The sequence below is a fragment of the Heptranchias perlo genome, chromosome 18 (genome assembly GCF_035084215.1).
Source record: "Heptranchias perlo isolate sHepPer1 chromosome 18, sHepPer1.hap1, whole genome shotgun sequence".
NCBI classification, from domain to species: Eukaryota; Metazoa; Chordata; class Chondrichthyes; order Hexanchiformes; family Hexanchidae; genus Heptranchias; species Heptranchias perlo.
This window is the reverse complement of record NC_090342.1, coordinates 14,794,790-14,821,327: the sequence shown is the minus strand read 5'-3', so window position 1 is coordinate 14,821,327 and position 26,538 is coordinate 14,794,790. Positions and strand designations below refer to the sequence as shown.

The window sequence follows — 26,538 nt, the reverse complement described above, 5'->3', positions numbered from 1 at the left end:
GGGAGCAGAGCAACTATAGCCAGTGCTTTGTGCCGTCACAATTAACCACAGTGCATTTACAGTCAAGTCACTCAGAGTCCAGATTGAACCTTCAATTCTATCCATCCTTCAGGAATGAGTGCTGTGACATGAAGTCACACCTTCTTTGTTTCCTACACCAATGCAACTAAAATGCTTGAGGTCTTTTAGCAGTGCAAATCTGTTACTTGGGAAAACTCTAAGTCACCTCAAATACCAATAAACATGGTATGAAAAGTATTGATCGAGCATCTAAATGTAATTTTCCATTAAGGACTGAGCTTTGGATCATTTGACACTGGCAGAAAGGAAACTTCCAATGAGAGCAATATCTTGGTCAAAGCCAAACATAAATTATATATCAAGAGAAATGTTTCAGGTTTGGTCTAACCAGATTAAAAAGCCTCTCAAAACTTATTTCATTTACATGATCTAACCCAATGCAATATTATATGAAATATCCAATATTAATTTAAAACTAGAGTTCAACTTGGATACATTTATACATCATTCAACCACATGATTGAACCACTTAAATAAAAACACCGAAATTTATATAAAACCCTTTATTTAAAAAGATGGCAGTTTAAAAATTTGTTTAACAAAAGTGCTTTGGTCAATAATTTAAAAGCAGATAAGTAAAATATCCACATTTAAATTTTAGTAAAAGTTATTTTACTTACCTGAGTCTTGTTTTTGACACTTGTGCTTTAAGAATAATTTTTGGTAAATTTACAACATTACTTAATTGTAAATCTCATACCTGTAGAATGGAAAACCTTATTTGTGCAGTCTGGCTTCTTGGTAAACATAGCTTGCAAGTGTTAGGAAGGTTAACATTCATAAAACTTCTTATTGTAAGCAAAATTCAGACAATGTCCAACCTATAACAATGGTCATTTTACTGCTTCTTTTGTAACTTATGAAGTAACTTCACGTCAAATAGGATCCATTTTCAATGGCTGGCTGACAATATACTTTTCTCAAATATTTATGGGTTTAGATCAAAAGCATCCCAGCAAAACAAAATATAAAGCAAAACCAAAGTTACCACTTTTAGAATTAAAAAACACAGGTATGGTAGGCACTGTCCTTTTTAAAGAGACTGCTGGTTTGTATAAAACATGAGAATTTTGTACATTATGATTGCAAAAAACAGTGAACCATCTGTAAAATTATACGGACTCAGGAGATTACGTCAACTTGCCCTCCCCAAAACACACCTAGAACATTTGTATTTTTTGAACTGTTAAGGGAAGGAAACACTACTCGCTGGCAGACTGTACTTGCAAACAATGCCGATTTGTTTAATGCAAGGAGGAACCAAAAATAACTTGGATACTGAAAAATTATTGCTGGCTAAGTTTGAGAATAGAGAAAGTATGACCAGTCTATTTTTTAAACACATCTACTCTCACTGTCAAACAGAGAGAGGGTAAATTAAAAAATTATAAGTGCCCCACTTCAGATGCTGAAATTTGTGTTAGTGAAGTCTGAACAACAAACATCTCCATAGATGGCATCAACACTGCTCCACATCAGCCAAAAGGAGGAACACTTTATGGGATAGGATAAAATCTCAGTTGATTTTTATTCTGAGTTAAAGTACTCAATCACAAGACACTCCTATCTAGTGCCCCGGGGAGAACTGAAGAAATCATCCCAAGGTAGTTGAGTCCAAAGCTCTGAACGCTAGAACTCAAAACCAGGGCCTCTAAACGGGAGTCAAATACTACCACTGGAGCAACCAGTCACCCATCGAATTGTCATTTTTATTGCATCACTGTAGAAACTCAGGACATACCATTTGCAACTGACAGATGTGCTTTAGACTGATCACACCTCAGCCCCAAAACATGCTTACTTCAAACAGCTTAAACATTTTTGCATTTGGCCAAGTGGTCGAGTTTCACACATTTAACATTTATGACTTTTCAGTGCAAAAATAGTGCTAATATACAGACAGTTGAAGCTGTGCTATCCTTGTTTTGTTCTGGATTTGTACAAGAACATTAAAACCATCAAAAGTTAATCTACACAAACTGCCCTTATGACCATATATGCTTTTAGACACACCTTTTCAGCTAATTTTCAGAAACTAGGGCTACAGAAAAATATTGGACATTAACTGCATCTTCCACTGAAAGCTAGAAATCTATTCACAAAAGTAAAAAGCAGTGTGTAGAGGTTTTGGTGGTTTTCAAATGCAAACTCTTAAGACAAAATGATAACAGATACAGAGCTTTCAGTTTCAATTACCACAAGAAAAGCTTAGAACATGGACTTCTACTTCTAATTATATTCAGATTGTCATGTACTGTGTTCAATTAGTTAAAAAGTCAAAGTATTTGGCAGTCCCAAATAAATAGTCTGCATTAAAATACAATGCAACTGCTTTAACAATTTTGAAGTAAACCATTCCTCTCCCCAATTGAGGTAGCAGAGGCATATAAAAACAGAATTAAAACAGGACATTAAAAAATTCCTTTCACTAAAATCAGAATTTCATGTCCAAGACACTATGTTTTGACATACAAAACAGGAAAAAAAAGTTACTACAAAAGTGGTGTTTGTCACAGATTATATTGCTGAGATTTTTATGTCCAAGACGTGAAGTGAACGTGTGTTAAAAATGTCCTCAACCAACCACATCTGGATTGCTTTGTCATTAAGATGCTTCTGTATTAAAACTACAATGGGAGGTTGACTAACACAAGCTCCAAACCAACTGGGGAAAATTATACAAGATGTTGGAATTTATCAAATTAGTACACCACAACATACAGCCTTCAAAAGGATTCAACATTAAGAAACTGAATCTGAGAACTTGCATAATCTACACAACCGTAGGCTCCATTTAACAGTTTATTACAACACTAATAGTACATCTATTTTGATAAACTGAAACTGAGCTGCTTACAGTCATTATTTGAACATTAACATTTTTGTAACAATTTTGGTAACAAGATGAAAGAACTATAAAAACAGTGAAGCTAACGACTTTTAATTGTTTACACGTCATGTACGTCTAACGCTTAGAATACGAAGAGTTGCCAAAGCTTTTAGTAACTTTTAAGTCACACAGGTTGTGTCCAAATAAAATGGTTAATCAAGCAACATAAAAAAAATATAGAGCAATCAGTTACCATTACAGTGGATTTGCTTTATTCGTTACTGTTGCTCCATTTAACCACGTAGCCTGAGAATTCCTGTTCAACCATGAAATTCCAACAGATGGATAAAGGGCAGTCTTTTCTGTGAAGAACCTTTGCTTTCTTTTATCTGGAGACGTTTCTCTTCAGACAGCTGTAATGTGTCAAAATTCATGATGTAGATTTTGTTCTTCCCTGACTACGTTTGTACATACTTTACACCATCATACTGAATTTACTGAGGTACATATTGTAAATCATGCATTTGTGTATTAATATTGGTAACTTGAACAGCATTTTCTCATTAGTATTTAAACAATTACTACATATCAAAGAAATCTGAAACAATTTAAGTTTTCACTTTCAGCACAGTTGCAAACTCCAAATATTGTTCCACACATTCTAAAAAGCCCACAATATGCATTTTCAAGACCAATATTATGCTACACATCAGTAAATTACCTGATTAACACAAGTCAAAAGTATTTTGCAGTCACATTTAGAAGTAAACCAGATTTTTAAAGAAACTAAAATGGTCAGTTTTAAAACTACCACTCCTACTCTTTAGAAAACATTTCACAAACACGAAAATTGAGCCCGATTGTGACCTTTCACCAACTGACTCAGTAAAATACTGGTAACAGTACTTGGCCACTAGTGCTGAGATGTTTGGCTGAGTTTTAAAATTTTACTTTAGTTAAAACTGTTATTGTGAGGTAACAGCCACATTTTACTATGAGTGCAAAGCTATAAAGGTATTACATGACATACTAAAGTATACTTTAAGACATTAGAGCCCTTACTGTGAAGGTTTACACCCAACACTTAAATTCTTGAAAACAAAAGAGGTAGTTAAAGAGAGGAAATCAGAAGTTATACAACTGCATATCAAAAAAGGAAAAGAAAATGAACTTAAAACCTAGGGGGACATGAATGACTACAGGTCAAAGGTCACAAGTGGGCTCATTTATTTCAAAATACTCCCTTTCAAACAGGAAACATTTTCAATAAAGACATGAATTGATAAATGGCACTTGTTGGAAAATAGTCAATATATTGCACCTTACAAAAAAAAGACAATGGATTGGGTTCTTATGTAATAACCAGACATGCAGACACACATTGCTTCAGGCTAAAGCTCTTAACATTATCTGCTATTTAAATATGTCATCTAAATTATTTCAATCTGAATAAAACCATTAAAACAATTTAAACAACATTTTGAAACAGCCACAAGTTCCCCCTTGTCCTGTAATTTATGGTTTTCTCAAAGTATTCACAGCAACCATGGTCAGCACCATTAGCTAAATTAGCCATTTGTCAACTGTGAGTTCCATTACTTAAAAGCAGTAAGAGTAAATAAAGTATGATTTTGTATTAACTACTCTTGGAACCCAGCTGCTGATGGCATCCATTGCGCAAAAAAAGTTCACTGCACACCATGTTTTTCCTCAAGTTATCCAGAGGCTTCACATTAATGTATCAGACTAGGTCCCTTGATAAAATCCCTTGGGTGGCCTTAAGGAAGCAGCAGCAGTTTTTCTATTATATTCAAACAGCATTCCAGGCTCTTTTTATATGATTTAATGCTTAGTTGAACTATGAACGGCACAGACCGTTAAATATTCAAGGCCATACAAAGTGGAATTTTAGCAAGAGAACCAATCCAGATTTGCAGGAATCTAGAAAAGTTCCAATGCCACATCTGTTAAACACACTAGATTTGCAGTAATCATCTGAACCACACTTTTTTTTTTAAACAAACTGTTTAACACAATAAAATTGAACCTAAATTTCATGTAATCTCCATGAGACAGCATTTTCCCTGGGCTGCACCATAAACACCCACCCCAGCCCCCCCCCCCCACAAAAAAGGATGCTTAAATTGCACCAACATGGATTAACTTTGAAATGCATACCATTGTATTACTTCAGAATTGAAGACTATGCTCAAAACTAAATTGAAACATTATGTTTAGCCACAAGTGCAATAATTAATGCTACAGTTGAAACTAGATATTATAATTCTCATGTAAAGTTAGTTTCTGTTTTGATGAAATCACACGATTACTTCAAAATCCAGCACACAACAGTAATATTTTTACACAGGTTATATACTGTGAATCTTGGGACACTTGTGAGGTGCAAGCATTCATTAGCCACTTAGTTATCCAGTATCAGTCTATAAAAGATATTGAGCAATGGTAAAATACAATAGACAATCTAAAAATAAATGGAATACTGCAACATGTTAATACTCATTCAATATAACATTTCAAACAAAAGATTTATTTAATAAGTGGTATGCTAATACTACTGAGGGCAACAGCCACATCTAATGGTAAATACTGTACTTTCACTTAACAATAACAGTATGCAAATTACTATGATTGATCTTGAACTAAAGCATGGTTGAAGTTGCCACTGCTGCTTGCAGATTCAAAGGATGTTGAAACATCCTCCCACCCGCCTCAGCAGTGAGCGATTGAAGCGAAGCACACATCTAAAATGAACAGCTGACCATAATCCAATACTGTCAGCCAGTCCAGTGCTGTACCCAATGACAACAAATATACCCTAAAAAGGTATCACTCATACAAAATTGGTCAGTTATAAAGAATTCTTTTGAGTTCCTGAGTTTGTTAACCACATTCAATAAAGTCAAGTTTATGGTTCAACCTCAGTCTCCCAAACCCACACTGCCCGCTTCTACCTCCTTCCCAAGATCCAAAAACAGGACTGCCCTGGTAGACCCATCGTTTCAGTCTGTTCTTGCCCCCACAGAACTTATTTCTTCCTACCTCAAGTATTTTTTTCTTCCCATGTCCAATCGCTTCCAATCTACATCTACAACTCTTCCAACACCCTCCGCCACTTTTTACAGTTTCCAGGCCCGGTCCCTCTACACCTCCATCCCCCACCCGAACGACCTGCAGGCCTTCCGCTTCTTCCTTGAAATGAGGCCCAACCAGTCCCCATCCACCACCACCACCCTCCTCCTCCTCCGCCTGGCTGAAGTTCTTCTTACCTCGACAACTTGTCCTTGGACTCCACTCACTTCATCCAAATAAAAGGTGTCGCTATGGAAATCCATATGGGTCCTAGCTATGCCTGCCTTTTTGTGGGATACATGGAACATTCTTTGTTCCAGTCCTACTCGGGTCCCCTCTCTCACCTCTTCTCCCGGTACACTGATGACTATCGGTGTTGTTTCCTGCTCTCGCCCTGAATTGGAAAATTTTAAATCAACTTTGCTTCCAATTTCCACCCTTTCCTTGCCTTCAAAGTGGTCCACATCAAACTCTTCCCTTCACTGACTTCTCTCTCTCTCCTTTTCTGGGGATAGGCTGTCAACCAATATCTACAATAAGCCCAATGACTCCCACAGCTACCTTGCTTACACTTACCTCCCACCCAACTTCCTGCAAGAACTCTATTCCATTCTCCCAGTTTTTCCATCGCATCTGTTCTGAAGATACCACCTTCCACACCTGTGCTTCCGACGTCTTCCTTTTACCTCAACCAAGGATTCCTCTCCACTGTAGTTGACAGCGCCCTCAACCGCGTCCGTCCCATTTCCTGCACCTCTGCCCTCATCCCTTCTCTTCCCTCCCAGAACCAAGATAGGGTCCTCGTCCTCACCTTCCACCCCACCAGCCTCCACATTTAATGTATCATCCTCCGCCATTTCCACCACCTCAAATACAATGCCACCAACAAACACAACTTCCCTTCCCCTCTCCTTTCAGTGTTCCGCAGGGACCATTCCCTCCTGGTCCACTCTTCCATCACCCGTTCTCCTTCCCACAGCACCTTCCCATGCGAGCGCAGGAGCTGCAACGCCTGCCCTCTCACCTCCTCTCTTCCCACCATCCAGGGCCCCCCAAACACTCCAAGTGAAACAGCGATTTACTTGTACTTCATTCAATTTAATATACTGTATTTGCTGCTCACGACGCGGTCTCCTCTACATTGGGGAAAAACCAAACGCAGATTGGGTGATCGCTTTGCTGAGCACCTCCACTCAGTCCGCAAGCGTGACCCAGACTTTCCAGTTGCTTGCCATTTTAATTTCCCGCCCCACTCCCACTCTGTCCTCTGCCTCCTACACTGTTCCAATGAAGCTCAACGAAAGCTCGGGAACAGCACCACCACAACAGCTTACATTTATAGAGTGCCTTTCACATAGCAAAACGTCCCAAGGCGCTTCACAGGAGCATAATCAAACAAACTTTGACACCGAGCCACATGAGATATTAGGACAGGTGACCAAAAGCTTGGTCAAAGAGGTAGGTTTTAAGGAGCATCTTAAAGGAGGAGGAGAAGTAGAGAGGTGGAGGGGTTTAGGGAGGGAATTCCAGAGCTTAGGGCCTAGGTAGCTGAAGGCACGACCGCCAATGGTGGAGCGATTAAAATCAGGGATGCGCAAGAGGCAAGAATTGGAGGTGGGCAGAGATCTGAGTTGTAGGACTGGAGATGTTACAGATATAGGGAGGTGTGAGGCCATGGAGGGATTTGAAAACAAGGATGAGAATATTAAAATCAAGGCATTCCCAGACCAGGAGCCAATGTAGGTCAGCGAGCACATGGGGCGATGGGAGAACGGGACTTGGTGTGAATTAGGATATGGGCAGCAAAGTTTTGGATGATCTCAAGTTTGTGGGAGAGTGGAAGATGGGAGGCCAGCCAGGAGACCATTGGAACAGTCCAGTCTGGAGGTAACAAAGGCATGGATGAGGGTTTCAGCAGATGAGCTGAGGTAGGTGCAGAGACAGGCAACGTTACAGAGATGGAAGTAGGCGGTCTTGGTGATGGAGCAGCTATGCGACTGGAAGCTCATCTCAGGGTCAAATAGGACACCAAAGTTGATAGCGGCCAGGGAGAGGGATGGAGTCAGTGGCTAGGGAATGGAGTTTGCTGCGGGGACTAAAGACAATGGCTTCTGTCTTACCAATATTTATTTGGAGGAAGTTTTTGCTCATGTCAGACAAGCAACGTGACAAACGAGAGACAGTGGTCGAGGGAGGTGGTTGTGAGGTAGAGCTGGGTGTCGTCAGCGTACACGTGGAACCTGACATTGTATTTTTGGATGATGCCGCCGAGGGGTGGCATGTAGATGAGAAATAGGAGGGGCCAAGGATAGATCCTATCGATTGGGCATTTTACAGCCTTCCAGACTTGACATTGATTTCAATAACTGCAGACCATAAGCACAACTCCCATTTTTTTTGTGGGACTGCAGGTCCACTAGACCCATCCGTTGTTTCTTAACTTGGCCCATTACCACCCTCCTTGCCTCACACCATCATCCCTTCTGTCATTTAATCACTTGTACCCTCCCACCCTATCAAAGACCTTCCCTTCCCCCCCCTTTTCCTGGCTCCGTACTTGCTTAAAAAAACTAATTTCTTCCAGCTCTGATGAAAGATCTTTGACCTGAAACGTTAACTCTTTCTTTCTCTACAGATGCTGCCTGACTGAGTATTTCCAGCATTTTGTTTTTATTTCAATAAATTCAATATGCTTTTGTCTTTCTACCCAGTCACCTTGTTGCTTCACCTTTAGACAACACCACTATTACCCATCTACAGAAGCAAAATAAAACCTGTTCCTAGGACTCTCCTAGTCTATATGACTGCAAGCAGCACAAGTGACTTGGCCCTCCAAAGGGTGACAGTTTTAAAAAAATTCACTCTACTGTAATAAAACTTCAATTCTTGATTGTACATACTAAAATTGGAACAATGGACGGTTAGGGGATTTAATTCTGGTGACTAATGTTCACCATATTTTTGTTACAATGCACTATAATTATAAGCTGGCAACAGTAAAACATTAAAATTTTGAGGGATTTGTAATTCACATAATAAACATGATCAGAAGAAAACTGATAATACATTGGTGATCTGAAGTACAGATCTTTTGTAGCAATCTTCATCAAAAGATTACAATTATAGACCTATAAATGTTAACTATAAATGTTAGGCCAAATTATTAAAACAATCAAAGGATATTAATCCATATTTAGTATGTTCACAATTTAGCAAACATTGTTAGTTCACAAATAGTTTAATGTAACAATACAAATAAAATCAATTCAGTTCAACAGGAATGGCTAAAGTTACAGCTTTTAACATGAAACCCCGAAAGTATATTCACTGAGATAAGCAGAGGAAATGTGCAGATTGCTAAATGATTTATTTAAGTTATACTCAACAGAAGTTAACCAGTGCTACAGAACATTAATTCAGAAATGTGAGGTGAGAAAATTTGGCTTGTTTGGACATTTGATCTGGCCACTAGGTTGTCTTATCAGGACAATCCATTCATACCAGCAAAACCAAACTGGTAGAAAATGATAGTCACAAGTAGTGGCACGCTCCTACAAAGAAATTAAACCCACTCTGGCTAAATAATGCTCAACAGTATCTCAAAACAAACTGCCTATGATATTTGAACATGCAAATAATATTGCCTAAAATTACACCACTGTGCACAGCAGTTGGGCTACAGGAAATTGAAGCTTAAGGTCCACAAGCTCTTGTTAATGCTGGAGCAATGAATGAGTAACTTTCAAGTTATAGCACCTCCTACAGAAAAGGTTTAAAACTTGTTTGATGATAGATCAACGGTTAAAGAACATTTTTAGACCTGGTGCACCTAATGGCGCTACTACGATTTCTACTTATTTAGGAACTTTTAACAAGTTAGCTTCCAGACTACTAAATTCCAAATGGAAAAATCATCAACTTTCAGCATAACCAGCCCAATATTTGGCAATCCAAAATACTGTCAGGTGCTCAATATTTCAAAGACAACAGCATATTTAAATAGTGACCCCCCCCCCCCACAGACATATTTAATGTTATCTTCTACTCAATGCAATAGTGATGGAAATACAACTGATTTTACTTTCTACTGTCCAATTTTTACTGTCGTGCTGCACAAATGAATTTCACAACAGTTTTTGGCCACAAAATAATGGTGGTGCAAAGTCTTCCCCACCGCTCCCCAACAAAATAACAATTTTTGATCTAATTTCTATGTTATGAATTTTGAAAACTTACAAATAGTTTGTACAAAATTTTTGTTCTGAGAATGATGCTGAGATGTATATTACACAAAGAATTTGGATTCATATTTTCTGGCAGCAATGCTTAAATTGAAACTACTGGTCCATCAATGCAAAGGTGCTTATACTGAAAACATAAATGGAATAGTTTGATGCACACCACAGTTGGTGATGACCGGCCCCATCTCCACTACTAATTAATAAACCAGATTTGAAATCAGTTTCCCAACTCAAGAGAAGGGTATTTGCATAGAACAGTAATCATGAAAGTTATAAAGAAAGGGAAATACCCGAATCTTGGTGTTACAAGATAAATACGAATAAGAAAAGCCATATGGTCAATCTTAGCTCATCAATCCAGAACAACCTAGTCCTCTCTCTCTCTCTCTCTTCCTCCCTCCCCCCCCCCCCCCACCGACCCTCCAAATATCCAACTGTTTCTTAAATAACTCAAAAGGCCTTTGCCCTACCTGATGCAACTGTCCTTTCCAGGCATTAATCACTATCTGCATCAAGAACTCCACTATTGATTCAAAGTCTTGCAAGGGGAATTCAAGACCAATGTTCTTTTGTCCTACTTTATCGTACCTTGTGGTGCTCTAGGCTTACTTTTTCTAAACTGTCTTAATAGCTAGCATACAAGTCTCTTCTCATTCATCTTAGAATCTCTTATTCCTGTCTTTTAGGCATTTGCCTGCTAGCCACCAGGTAACTGTGTAACTCACCTCTATTGACATCCTCAAGCAACTGTGGGCAACAGTCAACTTAGTGGAGAAGTGATCCTATTAAAAAGGTCTGCACTTGCATTGCCTCTGACCAACAATTTTGAAAACAATTATGGGTAAAGACATCAATATGGGTTTAATCTACATACCGTTTACACAATACTAAGATTACAGTCATTCAGAATAGCCTCCCCCTTTGCTTACAATGAAATTATGGCAGTACATTTTCATTCAATTTATCCTGACTTTAAAAAAAAATCAAACAGAGCTAGTGCCTAATGGCTTGGCATGTAGCAAATGATATCCAACTGATTTAAAGCAATTCCATGCAATGATAGAAGGTGGACATAAACACGTGTGATAGGGCTAATGTTAAATGTTACAAATTTATTCACATACTACAGATTTTATTTCTATTACCACGCATTATAATCAAAAGACATGATTTTTAATTTTAATCCATGCTGGAGCAATAAATCCTTGGAGATGGTTTTGTGGTGCAATGTGTTGAAAGCAAACTTCCATTAAATGAATAAACCAACATGTAAAATCACTTCCAAGAACTTTATTAAATGCACATATATAAATATGGCAAATCCATGACCTAGGATCTCAAGATGGGAAATAATGCCTCATGGTGATTATATACGCACTACCAAAATTTTTTTTTTTTTTAAACTTCAAAAAGTCTTGATACCAACAATGAAAAGAATCAGCCGTCCAGCTTTTACAGTGCAAACTCTGCAAAGTGAAAACCATTAAGGCACACTGGAATTGTAAAATACTTCAAAAAAGGTATCGAGTGCATTTATTCAATGTCATTTTTAATATCTATGATTACTTTCTATACTATTACTATTATTGGAGTAGTAATATAAAACATTTGAAGTTTTGTTGGGTCTTATATAGAAACAAGTATTAGTCAGTTTAGCAAAATACAGCCAATATGCCAAACTTTTTCCTCTTTCTAGGCAATTTGTCCAAAGAAACGAGGTTGGGGAAATAGAGAATTCAGCTGATTAAGCCATTTTAAAAAATAAAGTTGAAGCAGAATCCAAATATAGATCACAAAACAATGCACATAATTTCTATTCCACCAAAAAATGTAACCAATCTAACCATATGCAGCTTTAAGGATCAAAACATTCATAATCCAGATATAATTAGGAAATCAACCAATAAAAACTGAGAAATGACAGAATGTAAGGGATTTGATATTTAAGGTTTTAAAATTGCAAGAGGGACAATTAACGAATTTAACTTGTAGTGATCACATATTCAAAATATAAATGTTACAAAGCAATTTTTTCACACCCGTATGACAGGTCATTTTAAATTATACTATACAGGTAACAGAAAACCAGCATTTTACAGCATTTACATAATATACAAAAATTATTTTACAATAGGAATATTTTATACAAGTCTCTAGTTTTGATCACTGGATAATTCCTAATGCAATTTGTGGCCCAATTTTTGTATACAAGACAATCGTTATCATCTTATTCACCACTTTTTAAGGCATTATATCCCTAAATGACTTCCTACGGATGAAATAGAAATTTTCTGCAACTTTGTGAAATGGCACAATAAACACTACATAACTACAAGCCTACAAAAAAAAATTCACCAGACTATTCACATTTTCTAAATCTGAAGAAAAAAAGAGAAGTTGATACAAGCAAATAGTGAAAGGTGCAACATAAGTTTGATTTTAAATTGGGACATCTCACTGGAGAATCAGTTCTAAAACATTTATATCTTTAGGCAGCTAAAACAATTCAGAAGTTCTGAAGCAACATAGGAATCTAATTTATTTTGAAATTTGGAATTAGTGAAGATTAAATAATAAGGCTTTTGTTAGTTACAAGGAGCAGCCAAGTTTTCATTGTAGGGCAACAGCAACTGCACTGGTTTTTCCATTGGAAACCCAAGGGAAAATGGAAGAAAGGAAAGGCAACACAAGATCAAGAGGAATTGGTAAACTATAGCAAGATCCAATTTAGAAGCTTGTAACATAACTGAAAATTAGGCAAGAACAAAATTTATACATTTTACATAATAAGTGTATGTATAGACTTTGGAAAAAATGCACAGACCATCTGATCCAACCTGTCATACAAGGCAAACAAAATCTTAAAATTAGTCTGAAGTTACAGGAACACCATTGAAATTTGGTGTCAAGTAAGTAAGTACTTGAGATTAAGCACCACTGAAATTTATTTCATATTTTCAAGTGCCCAGGTTTTCCAATGCCCTAGTTAAACCTGGAAGTACATCCCATTCTGTCCTTACTGTAAATTCTGAAATTGGATTAAAAATGTATGCAATAATCCCACACTTGTATTCCAGCTTCATTGTATTGCCTGTACTTTTCATTGAAATTAGGAGAGCAGACACACCCTCCTGGTTTTAAAGCCCAATGCTATGAGAAAAGGTAAACTGGTCATAACAAACTGCTTTAATTTTAAAAAGTCAGTTTGCAATTAACCAACAGACAAGAGGTAAATGCAGTCACGTAATGCAACAAAGAAACAAATCAAAAGCAGAAATCTAATTCTGAGGGTAACACGTGGAAGTTTCAGATCATCTTTGAAATGTAGTTTGATGCACGTATAAAATCAACAAAATTGATGTCATTTTAAAACCCATGAGATTTACTGGATTTATTGAAATTGCGTTAATAGCTTTTACTGAAACACAAAACTTAAAGGTTGCTGACAAATGGCATGGGAAGTTGTTGGAGAACATTGTAGTTTCAAGCACATATATTCAATAAAACTTTCTATACAAGTACACTCAACATCTAACCGCCGCCCCCCCCAAATAACTTTCTATCAAAGAAGATGCAACTTTTATCAAATTGAAATAACAGGATTTAACAAATACTGGTGTTGAGTGTACTAAAAAGCTTTTAAATTCCAGAGTGTGGAAGGGAAATAACTGACTCACAATTGCCCCTTCACACTCATGAATTCAAGTTACCAGACCATTATGGGCAAAATATTTATTATAGCTTCTGTTCTCACTCAGATTTAATTTGACACTTGACATGGCTTCCACCGTTTCTTACATTCTAAAGATACAAATAGTTGCTTTGTTAGTAGTATTGTATCAATTCCAGAATATACTGTGCAATTCAGTTACATGACTTTGTTCTGCAGGTAGTTTACAGGATACATGTCAAGTAGTGAAAGCATGTAGAACATAGAGAGCAGCTAACCCTACATGTCCTTAAAGACTATGTACTAATAATTTAAATTACAATTAAAAGTGAACAGAAACCCAATCTCATGTGTGTAAATAGCTTTTGTTTTCTGGCATCATGGCTTCAAGGCAGCAATACGTCATTGGCGCATATTTGATCTACTCAATATTGTTTTCCCCACTACATGCATTCTTAGAGTGGCAACTTAGGAGTTGCATCATGTCATGTAAAAAAAACCCTTCATAACTGTCACAGACCTCAAGTGTACACAAATATATTAGATTGAAACAATCAATCTGGGGCATGCTACAGGAAACCTGAAATTTGTTCATATACTGACAGTATTGTATCCAGCAAAGGAGTCATGTCTTCTATTGGGGTTGGGATTGAAGAGCAAGAGGGAGGATAACTGCCCAATAGGCTTAAGGAATACCGAATGACAATATTTAACAAAATGAAAATGTGCAAACAAATTTTTGATTCCAGTGTTCTCATTCCCTACAAACCACTGGTCTCTAAATATCCTCCTCTAACCGTGGGGTTTGGGACAGACTTCCCCACAACTACAGTTAGTATAGTTCAAAATTCAAGTAATTGGGAACATGGAATATAAATTTAACATGAAATGCTTCTTCTGTGCAGCACTTAACCAAGCAGCATAACTGAACTATTAATCTCATCCAACCAAGTAAGCTGAAGTGATCAAATTCACAACCAGAGCTCCTGAAATGCCCTGCAACCAAACCCTTAACCAAAAATGTTCTTTATCAAATAGTGCCATTCAATTTGGGTGTAAAAATTGAGGACTTGTATTGATATTTAGCAGTGTTTCTATGAATAATTGGGTATTGTTAGTTTCATGAACTTTGTGAGCTGCAATACTGTAAAAAGGTTAAAAACAAATTGGTTTATTACCGGCATACTTTTGAGTGAAACATAATTGCAGCCATAATACGTGGGAATTGACCAAGTCACAGTCTTTTTTTTGGTTTCACAAAATATAAATTGCAGTCTGAATACTACAAAGACATTCACAATTCCTTGAAAACATAGTACAATCACATTTCCCCACATTGTGGGAACACACTGATTAGAGTGAATGTACTCCAACACACAAGGTTTAAAGTGAGGAAAAAACTGTATTTTACATATGAACAATGCATATGACTAGCAGCTTTCACTGACATTTGCCTTTTTAAAGATTATGCCAAAAAAACCCTAAAGGAGGCCTTAAAACATCCGTGGCATTATCTGTAATACTATACCCACCAACTTAAAAAAACTGCAGAGTAAAAATTTTCATGGGCACAGGGCACCACAGGAAACCATTAAGTTGTAGACAATAAGTAAAATCACACGATCCATACAAGTGTCAAAAATGCACATTGAACATTTTGGTTTTCCCTGATGTAATCTCCATAAACAAGACTGTTTTATCAACACAGGTCCTATTTCAAAGTTCAAATAGTGTAAAAAAATTACAATACTTCTACAAACACTGGTGGCTGGACTTGTAAAACACATCTCAAAGATAAAAGTGTTACTCTGAACAATTTCTAACAACAGGACTATCAGAACACAGCCACTGCTTTAAAAGCGCAAGTCCAGAGGTCAGAACATGTTGTGTGTTCTAATTTTGAAGTTTTTACGCTAAATTTACAATAAGCATCTACAAAAATGAAAAATTAAAGCATTCCACAATTACATCAACCCATTTACCTGTAGGAAATAAAAAGTAAACTGTGAACCAATTTGCCATTTCGGAGCTGTTCTTTATGTGGTACTTGCAGAATGCATACCATCACAAAAACACCATGAACATCTTTTGTATGATCATATCATTACTATGCTCCCGAACCCTTTTCATTATGGACTAGCTCATAAAGCTAATAAATGCCATCAATACAAATACTGGTTATGGCATAATTTCTTAATTCATTGTCAAGATATTTTAATAAGCTGTAGTTTGGTGATGAATAGATAAATCTGGCAAAACAAAAAGCCTGTGCAAACAAATGCAAAATTGAACCACTTTCGCAAATAGCACATGCTCCATTTTAGAAATTATTCCAAAGTAATTGTACACGAGTACCCTCAGTTCGAAAAGTCTATGTATGACCAACTAGGTGTAACAGAATTTTTAAAAAGTGTTAACGGAATGTTTATCTACCAAACAGCAGAAAATCTAAACAGTCACAAATAGACTACAGAACACCTTGAAAAAAATTAAGAGTTTTACCTGAAAGCTTCATTGAGGTAAAATATATTCCTGTCAGCCAACACCTTTAGTGCAGGACACATCAGGTTGCTCTTTCCAGAAATGTATAACAAAACCCCCAAATCCTCCAAATGGGTTTCTCCTTTTTCAGGCACGTCTGTGCCACGTGCGATCCGCTGGCGCAAGCATCAACAGGTAAGCTGTTACAAGGCCTCTGTAAATGCTTCTATTAACCGGTTGCTACAATACTTGTGACTTTTGTTCTGGGTAATGTGGCCTCTTGTTTTCCTTCTTTCCCTGTGGGGAATCTCAAACCTTCTGCTTCACACCTCCCAAATGGCCTGCCTAAGATCATTAAATCACTGTGGCCAATTATACATACACTGCCTATAAATCTAGTCATTTAAAAAAATACCAGTTTATACTCTTCTGAATATTAGATTGCTGTAAAAATCCATATCAGAATCTGAAGATCTAACTCTGTGGCAGAGCCCCATCTCCAAAAGTATTAAGACTATCGTGCAGTTACAGAAAAGAAACTTAAAATTCCACGCATATTCAAACCCCAAACATTAATGAGAATAAAACTATCAGTAGTTATCTAGGGCTTAGTACTCCATTATCCTTTACAGTACAAAACTATACTTGTGGTAAATTTGTCCTTTGGTCAGTTTATATTGCAGAATCACTTCTACTTGAAGCAATCTTGCAATATGTTAATTGTCCAGGAATTGCCCCTGTTTATACTGTTGGCAGAGAAGCAACTGAGCACAGTTTCTTAGAAGTCCCAGTGGAACTTGATTTCCTGGCTGCAAACCTTCCCCACTGAGTGGATGGGGGAAAGAAGGAGGTCCGTGAAAGCCATCTGCCCTGCATGAACAGGCTTAGCACTGAACCTATCTGCAACCAGAAAAAATGGTGATCGGCAGCATGTTGCGCTGAAGGCAGCTATTTACGTTTGCTGGAAATGGCATGGGGCAAGGATGGTGGGGTGGGGGCAAAGACTGTAAAGACAGAAAAACAATACTATTTGAAACGGAACTCTAAGCCACACAGGTGCCTCTGGTGGCATAGTCCGTGATAGCAATTATAATTTCTAAGAATTATTTCAGAACATACAATGTAGACAAAATTCTGAATTACAGCAGGGATTGAGAGAAGGGTATGAATTGGTGTGCAAAAAAAAGTTCTTTTCTAACTTCTTACATGAAAAGCAATGCTCTAATTGATGAATTGAAGTGCAAAATAAAATAACTCAATTGCCATTCATCACAATTTAGACTTCCACCCATCTCAAATGGTGATAGCTTCAGCAATACTTACCAAAATTCTGAAGAATGTTATTTGACTAATGTGCTAAACAGCTTCTGTGCAACTTTACACAAGGTCCCAGTCGAATGCTACTGTATAAAATTGAAGAATTCTGAAAAATCTGTTTGTAGAATAGGCAGAAAAATAAAAACAAATCGCTTTACACAATTATAAATGAACAAAGCAACCCACCTATTTAACGATGACGATACTCTCGTTCTCTGTCTCTCTCTCTGTCTCTATCTCGCTCACGATCACGATGCCTTTCCCGCTCTCTACTTCTTTCACGGTAATAGTCATCATGTCGATCACGGCTTCGTGAGCGCTCTTTGTGGCGTCTGCTTTTCTCTCTTGATCTACTGTGGTCTCTCTCCCGTGAACGTTCACGTTTCCTAAAAGACAGTTACTCTTTAGTGGAACAAGGCTAAGCAATTTTTTTTAAAAATCAACATTTACAAAAAAAAACATTTTCTTCATTGTTTTGTATGGTCGGACAGGTTAGTTAACTCATTACTGTGGTTAACAGTTTTGCCACATCAGGAGGACTAGGTAATGGACACTGCATCTCAGAATTTTATGAGAATTCCCATATCCCTAAAATACTGAATGCTCAAATACTGAAAGTATATTTTGCTGCCTGTTACTCAAGACCAACAAAAATGACCGTAATTTAGTCTGTATTGTAGCAAACACACAAATTCAGAAATTAGACATGTATCCTGATGAACCAAAGAAACAAAGTTCAACTGCTTCTTTGATTGAAGTTCTAACTTCATATACAATAGGATACTGCAGAACATCCAATCATTGAAAGAAAATCATCCAGGGGTATTTTGTTTTGTGAAGTGTTTTTTTTAAAAAAAGGAGACAGGTGACCTTTGCAATATATACCGTGAGCCTCTGTGCTGATTTTAATCCCAATCAAAACAACAAGACCAAACATACAGTAGCAGGGGAAACCCTAAACAATTCAATATAATAAGCTTCAATCCAAATGCAAAAGAGAGAACAGACTAGGAGTGTTTTGCATATGCTGAACGTGAAATGAAAAAAGTGAAGATCATACCTGAAAAATACACAATTCTATTTTTTTCCCCCACATACAGTACTATACCAAATCAATGCAGAAATTCAATGTCAGGTTTTCCCAGATATCTTTGACCCACTTTTTAGTACCCACTTTGCTAACTTGTAATTAGCAATGGGTTTCCATAAGTTACATTTCTCAAATGAGAAATGCATAGACTGATGAAAACTATGACTCATCAACAGACCACAGACCCTCAATGTAAATACAGTTACCTCCAGTTATAAATAGAACTTAAACAATCCTAAGCAAGAATTATAGGCGAAGCCCAATGACTGCACTATCCATGTGTTATATAAGATCACTAGGGCAAGCAACTAAGCAATTCTTTCTGAAGTAAGAAATGCTAGAATGGCAAGCATTGTGAGGATACAAAAAAAAAATTCCCTATGGCCAATCCGCTGAGGACTAAATTAACCATCTTGAATTTTTTTTTAAAAAAAGGCTTTCCTGTATGGTTGCTGAAAATCTAGTTCTCTCTAGCCTGGACCTTTAAGAACCATGTCATCAAGTCAGATAATCTGTAAACCCCAGAGTTTAAGTGTCTTTAAACCACTTCAAATTAGAAGATTGCAAAACAAAGTAGTGTTGTGTACTGAAAACATTACAGGCAGTTGAGCAAGACTAGCTTTATGGCTCTTTGCCCCAAAACAAAGCAGAAGACATTGCATTAAGATATTGTCATTGTCTTGGCTATCACAAGGATGATTTACTTCCTCAGCCTATGAGGAGATGAACACCTTGTGAAGGATCCTTGGTACGGTGGGGGTGGGGGTGTAAAATATATACAGGAACTTCCCCTTCCAAATAAACTGCTGCCTGTCTAGAAAACAGAAGCACTATCACTTGGGATTCAAACAAAGCCACAAATGTCTTTTGTCCTGAAAAGTGAACTAGAGATTCATTTCTGGATTACTGTACTGTGATCATCTGAAGTACGTAGGCATAGAGGGGTCTACTTGTGAAAAATCTTTTAGCTTGCATCGAGTGTGCTAGTTACTACATCCTCTTGTTTACAATATGCTAGGCTGGAAAATCTACAATGTTCGATCTGCATCAACACTACATCTCCATTGAGATCTAAAACTTAACATCTCAGTTTTCCTCATCTGAGGGAAACCTTTTGTAAGGCCTCAGCCATATTGTTTTAGACCTCTTCCTTTAAGAGGATCATTTTTTCCCATTTCCTAGAACTGCCTGAAGAAAATATCTGCAACTTGGGGGATCCTGCAAAATAAATTATAAAGCGTTACTTATAATTTCTTATAACAAGTACCAAATCCCTACTAATTATAACTTTTGCTTCAACTTTAAATCTCTTTATGGAGAGACTTTTTGAGCTTCCTTTTCATAGGAGACTTGCCTTCTTGGTCTGGATCTGAGAATGCCATTAGCACAGTCGTTCTCAACCAGAGCTGTGAAGGGGTGGCATGCTGAAGGGCAAAATGGAAAAGAACGCTCCATTTCAATTGGCTCAGTCCATCATTCAAAGGGCAGCAATCACTGGAACTCAGTGGAACACTGTGTTTATTAATACAAAGTATTTAAACTGTAACAAAGCTTCCAATTTAAACTCATCCAGATCTACAGAAGCAGATAGGAATTTAAACTGAAACATGTTACAATTTATATAATTATCAAATGGTCTGAAACTGATCTCACAACATTCCATTGGAGCTTTTCCTCCCTCTCCCCCACTTTCCCAATACCTTCCTGCTTATCCCTTGCTCTATGATGTCCTGGCTGGATTGAGTCTAACATTAGGATCTGGAACTCAGAATTTGCACAATGTAAACTAGGGTTTGCTAAAATTTCATTCAACTGAATCAATTCAGAACAATCGAAAGACAGCACGATTTTTGCACTTAATGGTAAAAGTATCTGTGGCCATTACATGATCAAATTGATGGACAAGTGAACACATGAACAGGTAACACTACAGTACAGGCAACCTCCCCCACCTTTGTTAGACGATTTGGAATGAAATCCTGTGAATCATAACTCTGTGACCTACCTGGTCCACGACTGCATTTTTTTTGTCCTTTGCATGCACATATGTGGAACTGAAGCCTCAGCTGTGAGGTTATCCTGGCACCATACTGAAATGAACGTAGTCCCCAGTCATGACCGTGGGCCAGGATTCCAATAGGGAAATTTAACCACCCATTTCCATTTGCGCTCTCTTCAGTTTAATCTTCAAAAACCGAGATAACAGATTGCCCCTCAGCGGACAAATGTTAAAATTAATGAGAGAATCTCTTGTCCTATTCTCATCAATGGGTAGAGATGGGGACTGGACATCAGTAATACTAAACAGGAATGCCTGGACCACAAGGGCAGAACAAAAAGTTCTAATGTGCCCTACACCAAATGGAACAGGCACTGAAACCATGATCAAAGCCACATAAGTGCAGGCCTACCTGGAATGGTACTTCTAGACTAACAGAAGACACCCCCCCCCTTCAGAAAATCTATTTTAACAAGGCTGACCACATGCTGAGACAATCTTTCAATGGCTAAAGACTTCAACAGAACATAATCCCTAAATAGATCAAAAAAATACCCTCGACTTACAACCTTATCTTTCTATTTCTGGAAAATTGTTGCTGGGCCCATGAGACAGATGGAATGTTAAATCTAGGTGAATTGTGGCAATTGCTCCTACTGAAGTCAACTATGTCAATACAGAATAAAACACAAACATTAATCAGCACTGGAAAGCTGTGATAACAGACAGTTTATGCATCACATATCACAGGACCAGAGACCAAATTCTCCAAGTTTAGTCAATTTGTGTTTGATGCTGCAAAAGGTTAAAACCACTCAGCAGCCCGTTCCCAGCCATAAGGTTGGACAGTCAATCAGCTGATGACCTTCAAAAAAAAACCTTGTGATTGCTCACTGCCTACAATATTTTGTAGCAAAGATCCTCTTCCAAGCAAAATTCAGCCATGCCAAGTCTTTCCGCCTAGTGTAAAGCAAGCTTTACAGTTCAAAAAACTTCAAGTCAGTCACCAGCAAAATCATAAATCAATGCAATTTTAACAACTGATCGTTATGCAAGTTAAATGCAACACAATTGCTAATTTATTAACCCCAGCAACATTAATGAATTTTGATAAGGATGGAAATTATCACCGTACCTTGACCCAGAACCATATGACTTTGATTCTATTCCATGAAGACAATCCTGTAGAGAACTTATGAGAACTTTGCAGCGGTCATCAGCAGATACTTTAGACTGCTTAATCAAAGAAATAGCAGTAACCAGGGTTTCAATAGCACTTCCATAATCACCTGCAATCCATACAAAGAGATTTGACAATTAGTTTATAATTGTTCAAATACGTGCATCAATAAATGTAGAGAGTCAACATTCCGCCTTTACTACAGCTATCACATCTTTTTCAATCCCAGTTCTGCAACTTGAACCTTTGTCTTACCTTCCAACATTCTCGGACATCAAAATTTGATCCATTTCTGGCTCCGCTGATGGCCCAATCAGTAACTGTAAGGCCTAGTGTTGTACTAAGCCATTCAGACTAAAAAAAGTGTCCTAGTTTGATCTCCAGACTCTGCTACACCACCGTCGTTAGCTGATCTCAGCCAGCGCCGCAGCTAGGATGCTAAAACCAGCATCTGATCGGAGTCTTGGGGGCGGGGGGCGGGGGGAGTAAGCTTTGGTTTTCACTCTGATTGCCATCCAGAGGCTTCTGCTGGAACATACATGCGTTGACATGATATTTCAGCATCAATCATTCCAAAGTTAAATGAACGGTAAATTTCCATTTACAATGTGCTCCAACTTCTGAAGATGTATTGAAATCTGCCCCAATCAAATAGCCTGCCAATACTCACTGTCTTAAGTTCACAAGAGCATCAACTGAACGAGGTGCTAGGTGGTTACCAGAATCAGTACAACCGCACTCTTGTACGAGTTGCTCTTTTCAGAGTGGATACACACTGTGTGTGGGGCGGGGGAGAGGAAGAGAAGGGGAAATTTGCTTCAGTTTACCAGCGCTCGCGTCCGACACAGCCCTCGATATTGCACTGCTAGAAATGGCTCTGTTTCGATTCATGATTTCCTCAAATTCTGCTTCACTCAGTGGAGTCCTTGAAGAATCCATGTCTCTGCCATGAAAAGAAATAATGCAAAGACAATAGAAAAACTTAGTAAAAATTTATTTCCTGATAACCTGAGATGCAAAATTCTTATCTTTTCTTGACATTCTAAACAGATACATGGGATGTATGTTATAATTTTTTCTCCTGCTTTTTAAAAAAACATTTCTGATGGATTTCTTTTACATTCATCTAGATGAATGCTGACAATAGAATGCGATTCTTTGGGCATAGTTACACGGCAAGCTTAACTCTAGTGCAAAGCATCCGTTGCCTTGGAAATCTGGACTCAGGGCTTGACCCTCGTGCCACTTGCTGCGAAACTGCATGGATTATAAATTCAGTAGTGTCAAAATTGGTCAATTAGTTCTACCAACCAGGTACATTAAAAAAAATCTAACTTACTTTAATTTAAATGTTGAGAGCAGGGAACCTCCCCTCCCTGTTCTCTAAAACATCTGAATTGCTAATAGCTGGAAGATAGCCCTGCCCATGCATCTATCCACATATGCACAGTTCCCTCTCAAATAGATACGGTGGAATTACAGCCAGGCAGGAGCCAAGCAACGTAAACAGGGTTCTGCCTGGCTGAAACCCAAATTCATCTACCAGTCTCAGACCAATAGCTGCAATTTAAATGCATCCTTGATTATTTCCAATATAATCATGAACTTTAGGCAGTTTTGTATCATGCATTTAAGCGAAGAGTTGAAACTACAAACTTATTTGAAGAATCACCCACCACTGCTGGATTTGAACCCACGTCCTAGAGGTGAAAGATCAGTAAGCCACTTTAAAATCCAATAGCACCCACCCCCCCTCCCTCATTTTCAGGTAAATTTAACTTAAACATATTTAATATTTGCATGATTTGCAAAGGATTTTTCTCCCTCAAGATCAATAAAGGCATTTATTAACAATTAAAGCATACATAAAATTTACCTGCCAGCAGGTCCATAGTCTCCACGGTCATATGGTGGGGGGCGCCCATATGGATCTGACGGAGGAGGTCCACGACTATCAGATGAAGGAATCACATTATTGGCCGGTGGTGGGAAGAAGGCAGGATTTACATGAGGGGCTGGAGGTGGTGCACCAGGAGGGGGTCCAGGAAGATGTGGAGGTGGAGCAAGAGTAATAGGAGGGCCAATCGGACCTGGAGGACGTGGTGGGAAAGGACCAGGTGGTGGGGGTGGTCCTTGTTGAGGAGGAGGGGGGCCAGGAGGAGGACCATAGCCTGGAACAGGAGGGGGAGGACCAGGAGGGAGTGGACCCATGGGAGGTTGCCCAAATGGTTGTCCTGGAAACAGAACCGGGGGTGGAGGACGATCACCACGATTTGGTGGCCCACCTAATGGAGGAGGAAGACCTTGCCCAGGTGGAGGCGGACCCGGGGGGCCTGGTGGACCAGGAGGACCTGGAGGTGGTCGTGGTGGACCTTGCCCTGACAAAAAAAAACATGCTGTCACATTCAAAGAAATTCAATTTATAAGAATCATCTGTACTAAAGATTACACTGCATTGTTATATTTAGAATACTAAAATTCAACTTTTAACATTGAATCTTAAATGTTAACAAGTCATATTTCCATTACAATTTTCTAAAATTTTCTTTAAATTCTCGATGCTATTGAGAAATCAGAGTGAAAAAAAACATCTGTTAACTCACTGTACTAAAAACATTTTCTTGAAATTTGTTTGACAGTAATTAAGTCTCAAAAAATTAATTCAATTTTTGATAAACAGCGGAAGATATCTGAACTTGACTATTACAACAGCGACTACACTGCAAAAAAGTACTTTACTAGCTGTAAAGCGCTTTGGGACATCCTGGAGGTCATGAAAGGCACTATATAAATGCAAGTCTTTCTTTCTACCCATCTCCAAAGATTGGGGGTGGGGACAGAAATAGAGGACCCATAGCTGATCCCCTCCACAACATCCACATTTGTGCAATTTCCAGGAGTCACGGGATAGTGATCAGGAGTCAGTAATTTGCAGCTGATTTTGCACTCTTTTAGATCAGGGACACTTAAGCTCTACTTGAGAGTTAACCAGCAGAAGCCAAGAATCAAACCATGAATCTTCCTGGGACTTTGAGCTCAGTTTCACACTGTGAATTTACCTGAAAGCAACTGAAAGTCTGAGTGACATTTTTAATCCCAATGACTTAATTACACCTCTAATTTCATCCAAAGAGCAAAGAATGCCAGAGAGTGGCAAGAATCTGGAACTCGCTGCCACATGGGAGTGGTTGAAGCAGATAGCACTGACACATTTAAGTTGAGGCTCGGTGCTTACATGAGGGAGAAGGGAAGAGGGATATGGAGGCAGGGTAGGAAGAGGCAATTAGACCAGGAGAAGGTTCATATGGAGTATAACATCAACATAGATCAGTTGGGTCGAATTGCTTGTTTCTGTACTTTGGAATCTATGTAATTCTATTTAAATCCTGAAGTAATTCAAAATAAAAAAAAAATTGGACATTAAATAACGTATGGCACTTTTGTTACTGTATTGTTCATTAAACATTGATAATCACTTTGATATTCACCAGGAAAAGGTGGAGGCCCTCCTGGTCCAGAAGGCCCCGGGAATCTGTCCCCACCAGGGCCAGATGGTGGGAAACGTCCGCGTCCTCTTCCACTTTGGGAAAATGCTAAGCGACTGTTGGCTCCAGGAGGCCCAGCTTTGCCTTCACCTGACATTTGACCAGACTGAGTAGCTGCAAGTACAATAAAACACAAATCACTTCTTTTTAAATCCAAGTTTAAAAAACAACTCTGTAGTAAACAAGTACCAAAAGTAGTTACTTTTCCAAATGTACATTGAGATCAGGCTCATAAGGCATTGCAACTGATTGGTGACCCTACATTTGCACTTCTGCAAACATTTGCAAAGTTGCAGAGAGTGTCAAGGAGCATTCCATAGGCAGAAGGTGGTAAAACCAGCATACCTCACCAAACATACGTAAAAATAAGTACACACTAAGTGCATTTATTTTCAAGTGCATGCCCTGCATTGCAACTCAAATGTTTTACTTAAAATTCAGTGGGACATCCAGTTTTATATAATTAAAGGAAAAAAAACTTGCATTTATATGGCAGTGTATGTCCCAAGGACTTCAGGTAGTCACTACTGTTATGTAGGCAAAAATGGCAGCCAGTTTGAACAAAGTTTCCAGAAACAGCAAACAAGATAAAGTCAGTTAATCTATTTTTTGGCGATGCTTGTTGAAAGGAAAATTGGCTGACACCGGGCAAACTCCCCATTCTTAACATAATGGTGTGAGACCTTTTATGTTCACCTGAACAGGCAGAGAGGGCCTCAACAGAACAACTCATCTGGAAGATTGCACTTCTAATAATGCAGTACTACTGCCATAGTAATTGCACCGAAGTATTAGATTAGATTAAGTGCTCAAGTCCTGCAGTGGGCCTTGAATTCAAAGCCTAATAACGCAAGAGGTGAGTGTTACCAACTGAACCAAGTTGAAACTGTTGCATCAGTTAGTACTAGTGAAGACATAATTATAATCAACCATACAAAAAATTATTAAGCGAGCTTGCTTATACAATTTCTTATACTCTGACAGACCCATCAGTATGCCAAATGATCATTACAT

General features: G+C 38.1%; 1 protein-coding gene across 1 annotated transcript in view; it reads right to left on the bottom strand.

The window, feature by feature from the left end:
* Positions 1-899: 899 nt before the first annotated feature.
* cpsf6 (cleavage and polyadenylation specific factor 6) overlaps positions 900-26,538 on the bottom strand; it is a 31,966-nt gene continuing 6,327 nt past the window's right edge. The window contains exons 5-10 of the mRNA XM_067999424.1: positions 25,468-25,638; positions 23,856-24,357; positions 22,807-22,922; positions 21,935-22,088; positions 17,897-18,096; positions 900-3,324 (exon numbers count right to left, since the gene is read on the bottom strand). Of these exons, the coding sequence (XP_067855525.1) occupies positions 17,901-18,096; positions 21,935-22,088; positions 22,807-22,922; positions 23,856-24,357; positions 25,468-25,638 (1,139 nt within the window). The 3' untranslated portion in view covers positions 900-3,324; positions 17,897-17,900. The remainder of the gene's footprint in view (positions 3,325-17,896; positions 18,097-21,934; positions 22,089-22,806; positions 22,923-23,855; positions 24,358-25,467; positions 25,639-26,538) is intronic.